At 35.8% G+C, this 11,543-nt stretch overlaps 1 protein-coding gene across 1 annotated transcript in view; it reads left to right on the top strand.

Annotated features, from left to right (window-relative positions):
- The window catches only part of MICU3 (mitochondrial calcium uptake family member 3), a 101,943-nt gene that overhangs the window by 79,427 nt on the left and 10,973 nt on the right, over positions 1–11,543 (top strand). Inside the window, exons 10-11 of the mRNA XM_040643317.1 lie at positions 4,971–5,071; positions 5,536–5,707. Coding sequence (XP_040499251.1) covers positions 4,971–5,071; positions 5,536–5,707 — 273 coding nt within the window. The remainder of the gene's footprint in view (positions 1–4,970; positions 5,072–5,535; positions 5,708–11,543) is intronic.

Below are 11,543 nucleotides of genomic sequence, written 5' to 3'. Positions count from 1 at the left end.
CCCCCCCCCCCCCCCCCCCCCCCCGCCTACTGAGTACGCCACTGTTACTAAGGATTTGTTATTTTGTTTTGGGTTTTTGTTTTGTTCTTAGCGATTTGTCATTTTAAAAGATGGGCTATGTCTTCTACATTAAACACAAATTTCATATATCCTATTAAGAATTTTTAAGAACTTTATCAGTCTTACCACAAAGAACTTTTCAATAAATACTGAGATATTTTTCATTCTTTTTCTCTTTAAAGCTGATTTGTCATTTCTTTTTTCTAAAGTTTGACTTATAAAAATTACACCTAAAAGTATCTAGAAAAGTAAACTGGAATCAGGTGTGACTTCTGTTATCCATATGTAGTGTTACTCAATTGACACCTCTAGACTGGGACAGATATTTGGAAATGTTAATTTTGTCAATTGTGTTCAATTTTGAAATCCCAAAACAAATAAAGCATTTTGCCTTTCTCTAATTTATCTGATATGTAAATATGATGTAATTATGACCAGTAATTAACGTTTTAAAATTAACTTTTAAATTTGAACCATTTTTTAGTCAAAAAGTGGTAATAGATGTTTCATGGGAGGTATTTCAGAAATACTTAATTCTGTAATCATTTATGCAGGCACATAGTAGTCAGTACCTAAAAATAAGAGCAAATGGGGACATTGGCCCAAGAGTCCTACAAGCGAACTGGGAGGTAGCTTCAAACTAACAGTCATGTCACTCCATCCTAGACTGTCCACCTCACCCTCCAGGCTATCTTTAATTTAACTCTGCTAGAAATTCTCACAATTAGACACAATCCACTAATTCGATGTTGAATGTAATTCAAATCTTGGGAGGTTTAATATCAGAAGATCAGTCAGCTCTTACATACGCTCTAAGATTTCATGGTATGCGTAAGACCTTTTGAAGATATAAACGCTGTCAGAGGGGTGCTGGAGCTGGCTTTTATGGCTTCCTAGAGTTTTTTCTGTACATCTCTTCCCAACCCAACATCTATGACATCTTGTTGGTACTTGAAAGTGGCCATGATAGAAGTATTAATACCATAGAAATTGGCAAACACTACAAATCAGGTTTGTTTTTCCTAAAGAGCTAGTTTACTAGCATACCATTGGCCGTCATCAATCCATTATAATCATAAGCTACTAAATTAATTAATGAATTGATTCAAATATTACAAAAGTAAATCTGATAGAAGAAAGAAGAAAATAAAACTTACACTGTGTTCTAAAATAAAATAATTACTTGGGGATTATCTCTTACTACCCTCCCACATTAGAGAGGATAGTTGAGAATTAACTGTAGTTAAGTTACAACTCATTGAAATTCCTTTTAGGTTAGTATAAGGATGCCACTATAACATTGAATTGTTTATAGTATAAGTATTTCAGGATTCAAATTGGTTCAGAAAGAAAGCTTAGAGATCTATTTGATTTCCCTCCCCCCACCCCTTGAATAGAGTTTGATAAGATTATTATCCCATTGTAATCAATAAAAATATGTTGAAAGATATCTTAAAAATCTGTAATATTTTTACATATTTTTAATTCCATGCAGATTTATTTATCTATTTTATTTTTGATGAAATCATGTAATTTTTAATCACAACAAAGATAAGGGCCTTTCATGTAAATGGCCCATGGGGATTCTTTTGTGGCTTTTTCTTGCTTTGTTATGAAAACACCTGAATTCATTTTATTTTAACAATGGGCACAAGAATCAAAGGGATAAAGTCTCTATTTTTGTCCCAACTCCCCTGTGATTTAAGTTATATAACACTGGTAGGATACTAAGGGCACTGGTACGGTTTTCCATGACTCCCAACAGTGCTCTGTTTCATTGACTGGGGGGAGAAAAGTTTTCACCATTTCCATTTTCTAATTTTTTTTCTCTAATGTCATATTGTTACTTATGCCTCTGTGGGTCTGGATTATCTGGATAAGTGCAACCTAAGTCTAATACGATTTTGATGATGAAAGACTGTAAACGAAGATCTGCTCTGCTCTGCTCAGTGGGCATGAGAAAAGCTGGAAGAATGAGGTCATTATTGAAAACCTGTATAAAACAAAGCCATCTCATTTCACTGTGTTAGGTTTTGAGGTAAAGGACATCATAGCACTGAAGGAAAACATTTCATAATTATATTAGCTGAGGTCACTAACTTTGGGTGTTCCTCTGACCTCTTCATTTGAAGGCATTTTTTTTTCAGATCTATACAACATATGTGTAGTTTCAGTTCACAAAAAAGAAGAGTGTGCCATGTAAAACTTTTTTTGCATTAAGCTTCAACATTATTATCTTTTCTATCTTGTCTAGTCCTTTTTAACTTCTTGAAATGTATTGATTTGGCAAAAATAAATAATAAGATTTGTTGAGCATTTACAGTATGCCAGTTATAGTGCTAAGTGATTTTCATGTGTTACTTGATCCTCACAACACCACTTTAAGGTAGGTACTGTTGTTATTACTGAGGGTAAAAATATCCTCAGAGAGATTAACTTCCCTGAGAGGTCACTTAACTAATAAGGAAAAAAGTCAGGATTCAAAGCCAGGAATCTGACTCTTGAGCTCGTCATTTTACATGCCACCACCCCACTGCTTATTTGTGAAGTCAGCAACTTCGTCTAAAACACCATGGCCCCTCTTCTCATCAACTCTATCTCTCCCCCCATTCTAGTCATCTAGCTTCTAGATGGACACCCCAGTTCCTAACGTTGACTGCTGATTCCATAGATTCTACTCCTGTGCTCCATTTAGGCATGCCTTCTCAAATAACTTCCCCCCCAGCCTACTGAAGCTATTCAATGGGAAATAATGGATCACACACAATCGCAAAGGAATGTTGATAATTAACATGAGACATCTCCTTTTTCCCCAAGGTCTTAATGCTGTATTCCCAAGCATCTTGTGACTGCCAATAATAACATTTGTATACTTGATTTACACTCATAGTCTAATTTTATCCTCAAAATCATTATCTTAGATAGGTTTATGCCTACTTTACAGAAAAGGAAGCTAACGGTCAAAAGACTCCATGAACTCAGGTCTTCTGATTTTAAAATCCTCTCCTTAACAGCAGTCTGCCTCCTCAGCATAAAGTACTGGTGAAAGTAATAGTGCCTTCTGAGCACTACTCAAAATGATCCCAGTCTGTCGTCACATACGGAGCCGTGAGAGGCAGGCACCATCACTATTCCTCAACATCCATTACAAGCTTGTTCAGGAAGGCGTATTTAAAACATAGTGTATGACACCAGGCTTCCAGGCTGTGTGTTTTCTCCCTGGCAATCAGATCTTCAAAGAAGTTGGAGATATTTTAGGAAGTGTGTGTGTGTGTGTGTGTGTGTGTGTGTGTGTGTGTAATAGGAAACTTCTAAGTTATTCCAAATTCTGAAAATACTTCGGAGTTGTCAGCAAACTAAGTAGAGATCTTTCAAACCAATTATAAGGAGGTTATATGCTAGAGATTACTTAGGAAAACCCAAGCTAAACAAACATAAGCAGGGCTACACAATTTACTAAAGAATTTCAACCGTTTTAGATAATTTAAAATAGAAGATATGCTACATGTTGGAGGTTTTAAGAAAGACCCGAGTAATCGAAGTAGCAAAGAGACCACTTAACAACAGGGATCAAAAGGCATGTAGGAGGGGGAAAGACCAAACACAAGATGTAGTCTTTATAACGCCAAACTGGTCATTAGATGTTAATAATATTTGGTCTAGGGAGAAGGGAAATAGAGATGCAACAAATGTTATGAAGGATAAAATAGCTGTCTTCGTGAATGATTGGGAAGAGAGCTATAAGGAATCAAAAGATTACCAAAAGTGTGTGGAAGAGGAGTAAAATGAGACTTTTCATCAGGGATCATAGAGCACAACTTACCCTTTGTAGAGAAGTATATACTTTTTATTTCTTGTGTTTTCTGTGAAACAGAATTCTGGCCAAGAAGTAACACTTCAGATATGTATCTTTGGATGGACATTTACAGCTATTTTTTTAAAGACAGAAAATGTTAGTTATTATTTAGTCTCTTATTTTTCTTACATTTCCCAGGATAATATATGGGAGAGTTATAATCATTTGAATTTTATGATTTTTGTACCTGAGTTTATAAGCTAGATATGAGTTAATGGCCAAGTGAGGAAGGAAGGAGAGAAGAGGAGGAAGAGAAGGGAATGGAAGGGGAGGGAGGAAAAAGAAAGGGAAATCTGTATAGCCACATTAAAGGAAAGAAGGACTATTTTCCTAGGCCATTAAACGTTATAAGGGCTAGACTGCAGTGATTTTAAGAATACACTTGTTGAAACTTAAAGGAAAAAGTCCTATGGAATTAATCTCTTCCATTCAAAAAGTAATGTAAGACTTTTCTTTTAAAAAAATTATAAATTATGTAAATTCCAAACTAATAGTACTATAATTTCTCTTTCAAAATATAGTATCTTCTATTTAAAGTATCATGAATATGGAATGCAATAGGAAAGTATCATGCTCAAAGGAAAGAAACTATTTTGTGAAGCTTAAGACCATTCTTTTGTCAGCCCCATATATTTCATATATCTGAAGAATTTACCTCTTTTGAACATCCTTTAAAAATTGATTTTTTAGGTTAATTAGGAAAATCCAAACTAAATGACTTAAAGATAAAACAGATGATTCCTATAAGGTTTCAACTATTTTAGATAATTTAAATCACAGGTATTCTAGATACATAATTTGAAAACTTCCTAAAATATAGTCATATCTTTAAAATTTTTTAGGATAAAGATCAATTTCAGTCATATTTCTATTTTCAAATACTGAACTTCATTTTAGCTGTGATGGAATTTATTAATACAGTCTTATGCTTTTCATTCTAATGGTAATATATTCATGTTCTTGGTATTTATATGTTGATAAAAGTCTTTGAGGGATATTGGGTATCCCTATTGTTTGTTTACTGCAGCTAACCTTTAAATTGTGATTTTTTAAGCGTGCTGATGACATTACAAGTTTAGTAACAGATACTACACTTCTTGTACACTTTTTTGGAAAGAAAGGAAAAGCTGAGCTCAACTTTGAAGATTTTTATAGGTGAGCTTAATTTTATATTTGTTTTGAAAAATGTTAACATGCTAAAGTCAGAAAGGTCTTTAGGAATCATCTGGTGCAGAAATACTCACCCTTTGCTGATTTCATCCTAGCTGAAGATACTCTGTATAACAAACAAGCACGTCCATCAGTACCTGTACACTAGTCATTATATTGATAAGTTCCTGAATGATAAGAAATGCCTGGATATCTGGATTGATTATTTCCTGCATATTACCAACTCCTTTGTCTCAGTAAGCCACAGTGATAAGCATGGATGTAGTGTCCTCTGTACTAAAACACCAGGCACTACACAGTAACTCTTTTAAGTCTCATCACTACCCTGCAACGTCTTTTTGTTGTCCCCATTTTACAGATGAGGAAGCCAGAACCCTGCGAGGCTAAGTATCATCTGTTGCCAACACTCTTCATTTATCTTATGCATTCTTTCTATATTTTTGTCATAGATTCATGGATAACCTGCAGACAGAAGTTCTCGAAATAGAATTCCTTTCCTACTCTAATGGGATGAACACTATCACTGAAGAAGATTTTGCTCATATTCTTTTACGGTATACAAATGTGGAGAATACGTCAGTATTTTTGGAAAATGTGCGTTACAGTATACCTGAAGAAAAGGTATCTAATCTCCCATATCTGTTTTATTACATAGGATATTATCTTGTAATTACATAGGTCTATAGAATGTATTGTTTCTTAGTTCTTTTCGTCCTCTGTGGATTAATAGATATTTTGGATATATTTCATTCTTTTTTCCTCAGTGTCCTTAGTACTCTGGCTAAATTTTTAAAATTGATTAATGTAAAAGTCTGGGTAGAGATCCATGTTTTTCTTAGATATGCTGAAAGCCCTTAAGGTTATTAGCAATTGTTTTATTCAAATTATGAATATCGTTTTTGAAGAGAATTCTGAGATACATGCTTTGACTACTACATAAACATGCCCTCATATAAACAGTTTATATTGACATCATTTCGGTAACGCTTTATTCTGTAATATCCTTAATAAAAGGTCATTTGAAGACAGCCATTGATGAGTGACTGATCTTATCAGCAAGTGAAGTGAGGTTTTTCAAAGAGTTTGGATGGCGTGAATGGTTAAGAACCCGGGACAACTGATTGTCTATTTGTTTAGCAGCAAATGTGTTGTGGGCAATTCTGAGCAGTTGCATTACCTAGTGGTATTTGAATGCATCATTGCAACTAAATAGAACTGGTGTTACAAGTACCCCTTCAAGCATGAGATGTTTTGGACATATTGCCTTCTATTTGTGTTTATAGAAGGATCAAGTTAATCTATCCAAGAGAAACTTGCAAATAGTTTGACTTTGTTTAAAATGGATACACTGTGACAGCTCTAACAATTCTCCAGGTCCCCTAAGGAATGAGAAGAAAAGACTTGATGCATTTGGCCATTAGTTCACATAATCTCTTAGGGGACTTCTATCGGTTTTACATGATAAACTGAATTTTTTCAATTCATAGACACTTCCTTAAAAATAAATATTACAAATTGTACCACTCTGTCAAGCTGCTAGGGTATTATTTAGGGCCCAAATGAGTCTGCTTTTCTTTTTCTTCTATCAAATGGAAGCACAGAAAACTGTAACTCAAAAAGTTCAATTCCAGGGTGAAGAGTGTATGGGAACTCTTTGTACTATTTTTGCAACTATTTTTTATATCTAAAATTATTTGAAAATTAAGTTTTCTTTTAGGTTAAATTCAGTTTCTGAAAACATATAATTGATAGAAGTATCTTAAGCACTACACATCATTACAGTTTTAATAAGGGAAATTTGGCGATGAACCAGCATCGAGTCTCATGATTTTTGTCTTGGTGTTACCTCATCAGTCCTTAGAACTGACTTCCAGACGTTGACATCTTTCTTTTAGAAAAAGGGAAGTTGAGTCTCTCAGGTACTTAGACACTTGCCCAAGGAATCAAACCCACGACTGTAAGCCAGTGATATTCTTCCAACACCCTACTTAGATCTCTCCCTTCCTTTCATTTCTCATCCCCTCTCTCCAAAAAGAATAACAAGTACGGCTACTTGGATGGCACTTTACATATTCTAAAATCCTTTTATTTCCATTCATGCATCTAGCAGATATTAGGCATCTGCTATTCACCAGACCTTATTGTAGTTACTGTAGGTAAAGTGACAAGATAAGCAAAATCCTTGTCTCACAGAAATGCCTCTTAGTGGAGAGACAATAAACAAGTAAACAAAAAAGAAATGATGTATTTTCAGATAATGATAAATATTATGACAAGAAACAAAAATCATGGGCACTGGAAAAGAAGCTGGACTGTCAGGGAAACATTCTCTGAATAGGTAGCTTTTGAGGAAAGACGGTGAGGAATGACCTATGCAAAGATCTGGATGAAGAATGTTCCAGGCAAAGGAAACAGTAAATACCAAGGGCTTGGAGACAGAAAAAGCTGAGTTTATTTGAGAAATTGCAAAAAAGGGTAAAATAAGTCAATAGGAAAATAGTAGGAGATGAAGGAAAGACAGATCTGGGTTAGATCTTACGGGACCCTGTAGGCCAAGATAAGGAGTTCAGTTTTTATTCGAATGGTGATTCTAAGAGTGATGGGAAGCTACTATAGCACTTAAACTTTGAAGCAGGGGTCAGCAAACTACCTACCTCCTATTTTTGTAAATAATGTTTTATTAGAACATAGCCACACTCAATCTTTTTTTTTTTTAAATTATGTTGGTCACCATACAGTACATCATTAGTTTTTGATGTAGTGTTCCATGCTTCGTTGTTTGCCTATAACACCCAGTGCTCCACGCCCTACACTCTTTCTTCGAATGTACTGTCTGGGAATGCTTCTGTGGCGTAGTGGAGTCGGTGCAACACAGACCATATTGCCTATGCAAATGAAAATATTTACCCTCTGGCCTTTTATAGAAAAAGTGTGCTAACTTGCTTTAGAACACAGGTGAATGTACATTCATCCATCAAGTATTTATGCGGCAAGTATTCACGGTCTAGTAGGACACCCAGATATGATCTGACTCATGTGCCAGATATGATCTGATGCATGTTTCAAAAGATCATCATGGCTGGTATATTGAGAATAGACTTTAGTTGCCCCACCTTTGAAAGAAAGAGACAAGTTAGGATGTTGTCACAGGAGTGCAGGGACGAGATGAGCCTGGCTTGCACCAGGGAGAACGTAAGGAAAGGTGGTCAGATACTGGGTCATTTAAAGAGTAGAATTGATCAAACTGGCTCCTGGATTAGATTTCAATGTGAAGGAAAAAGAGGAAGCAAGAATTCCTAGGGTTTGGGCCTGAACCACATTGTGAAGCAGTGTGCCATTCACTGAGCTAAGCAAGATTGCAAGTTTGGGGTTAGGAAAGAATTGACAGTTTCATTTCGGACAACTTAGGTTTGAGATTCCTATGAGGTATCTAAACGAAAAATTACGTAGGCAGTTGGATATGTGCCTCTGGAATTTAGGGGTGCCATCAGGAGTACTTTTGGTAATCAGTAGTGTATAGACTTCCAAAGTTTACCTCCAGCTTAAGCATCTCCCCTGAATTTCAGACCTTCACATTGTGCCACCTACGCAGCCTCTCCTCTTGGGTGTCCAGTAGCCGCCTCAGGCTCAATAGTGCGAAATTAAAGCTCCTTATCATCCCCCAACGTCCACACACTGTCTTTCCTGTTTCAGTTAGTGGAAACTGTTTTCCCTAGTTGTTCTAGCCAAAATTTTGGACTCCTTCCTTTCCACATACAATCCATCAACAGATCCTCTTGACGCTGCCTCCATCAGAATTGACCACTCTTGCCACCTCCACTGCTACTACCCTCGTCACCATTCTCTCTTGCCGGCATTGTTGCAGTTGTCTCCTAAATCATCTCTCTGCTTCCAACTTTGTCCCCCTACAGTTTGTTCTCCATTTGCCAATTAAGGAAATGATCTATATATACCATGATTCAGATCTTATTAATTTCCCATTTTACTCAAAATGAGAGCTAAAATCCTTACAGTGGCCTGTGAGGCCCACACAAGCTACTCTCTCATTTCCTCCAACCTCATTTCCTCCCATTCCCTGCCTTGCTCCCTCTGCTGCAGTCACACTGACAGCTTTCCTGCTTCTCAGCACTAGGCAATCTTCTAGCTCAGGGCTTTTGTGTATGTTCTTTTCTCTGCCCAGAATGCTCTTCTCCTAGATATCCACAGGGCTTACTATGTTATTTCTCGATGAGGCCTACCCTTCCAGTCTAATGTATAAATAATGACCTATTATATAAATAACGTATAACCTATCACATAAGTAATAATATAAACTATAACCCTCTCCCTTGGCATTCCCTATTCCTCTTCTCTTGTCTGTTTTTATTTCATAATATTACCATCTTCTAACATATTATATCATACTGTAATATAGGTTTAGTTTTTATGTTTATTTTTCATTATTTATCTGGATAAACAATAGAACTTTAAAAAAAATTTTTGTTATCTGTCTTCCCTACTAGAATGTAACGCTGGTATTTTATCTTTTTTATTCCCGGTACCTAGAACCCCTATTGAATGAATTGATAGTATTTAAAGAAGTAGAACTTAAAGCTTTTCTGTTTTTCTGAATTTTACCTGCAGATATAGTCACTCAAGTGAAATGACAGCTATACAAGGTTATTTATTAGAGTGTTGTTTGTAGTAGCAAAAGATTGGAAACGTTCTAAATATCTTTCAGTAAAACAGTAGTTAAATAAATTATGACGCATGTAAAGAATGGAAAAGGTATTCCCGAAGAAAAAGGATGAGGAAGAGTCTTATCATATACTACTGTAGAATGATCTCCAAGACACAGCAAGTGAGAAAGAGCACGATTTCAACAGTATGTGTAGTCTACTACCATTTGTTTAAAAAGATAGCCTATGCTAATTCTAGAAGGACCCATATAACTAGAGACAGTGGTTCCTCCAAGGAAAAGAACAAGGGTGGGAGGGAGGGCGATTTTGCATTTACATGCTTTTGTCCCTTTTGAATTTTGAAGAGCTGAATATAGTGCCATATAAAATAATTTTTAAAAATTGTAAATGCCATGGGACCAGCTGAACTTACCTAGGAGAGAATGTAGGTAGAGACTGTAGAAGAGAAGAGGGCTTCTCATAATAACTATGTAATGTAAATATGAGCAAGAAAGTAGTAAAATTCATTATTAAGCTTTGAGGGAACTGTTGAGAAAGATTTAAGTGACCTACCTCAGGTCATTCAGCCAGTAAGTTTCCAAGTTTGAATTTTCTGCTTATTCCAAAATGGTATATTTCCCTCAACCTTTTAAAGTTGTTTATATTTTAAAAGTTATTATCTAGTTGTCATTTAGATCAGTTACTTACATAATTTAAACAATGTAACTAGTAACATAGTTGATGAGATGAGCGTGCATTTTGTGTTGAGAACAAATGTAGTTTACTCTTGAGGCCCTTAGAAGACTGTATTTTCTGAATGGTTATTTTTATTTGACTGATAATGTGTTCTAATGACTTAGTTGGATTTTTCAAGTTAATCTTTTTCTCATTCTAGTCTTTTATTTCTGTTTATTTTATTGAGGGTACACATCATGTAACATAAACCATCTTAAACTGAGCAATTCAGTGGCATTTAGTATGGGCATAACGTAAACACCTTCTTTCCAAAACATTTTCATAACACCGAGAATAAACCCTATTCTTATTAAGCATTTCTCCCCAGCCTCTAGAAACTATTGTCTGCTTTCGGTTTCAATGGATTTACTTATTCTGACTATTTTATATAAATAGAATCATGCAATATGTGACCTTATATGTTTGGCTTCTTTCATTATATTCTTTTTTTTTTTTTTAATGATTTTTTATTATATTATGTTAGTCACCATACAGTACATCCCCGGTTTTCGATGTAAGGCTCGATGATTCATTAGTTGTGTATAACACCCAGTGCACCATGCAATATGTGCCCTCCTTACTACCCATCACCGGCCTATCCCATTCCCCCACCCCCCTCCCCTCTGTAGCCCTCAGTTTGTTTCTCATAGTCCATAGTCTCTCATGTTTCATTCCCCCTTCTGATTACCCCCCCTTTCTTTATCCGTTTCTTCCCCTACCGATCATCCTAGTTCTTATGTTCCATAGATGAGAGAAATCATATGATAGCTGTCTTTCTCTGCTTGACTTATTTCACTTAGCATTATCTCCTCCAGTGCCGTCCTTGTTGTAGCAAATGTTGAGAACTCGTTCTTTCTGATAGCTGAGTAATATTCCATTGTATATATTGACCACAACTTCTTAATCCAGTCATCTGTTGAAGGGCATCTCGGCTCCTTCCACGATTTAGCTATTGTGGACATTGCTGCTATGAACATTGGGGTCACAAGCCAACTCTTAACCTCAACACTCCACTATCAGCAATAGACAGATCACCTAAGCAAGAAATCAGCAAAGAAACAAGA

Source organism: Ursus maritimus, unplaced genomic scaffold (genome assembly GCF_017311325.1).
Source record: "Ursus maritimus isolate PB19 unplaced genomic scaffold, ASM1731132v1 scaffold_28, whole genome shotgun sequence".
NCBI classification, from domain to species: Eukaryota; Metazoa; Chordata; class Mammalia; order Carnivora; family Ursidae; genus Ursus; species Ursus maritimus.
The sequence above is the reverse complement of the archived record's forward strand: the minus strand, read 5'-3'. Positions and strand labels throughout refer to the sequence as shown.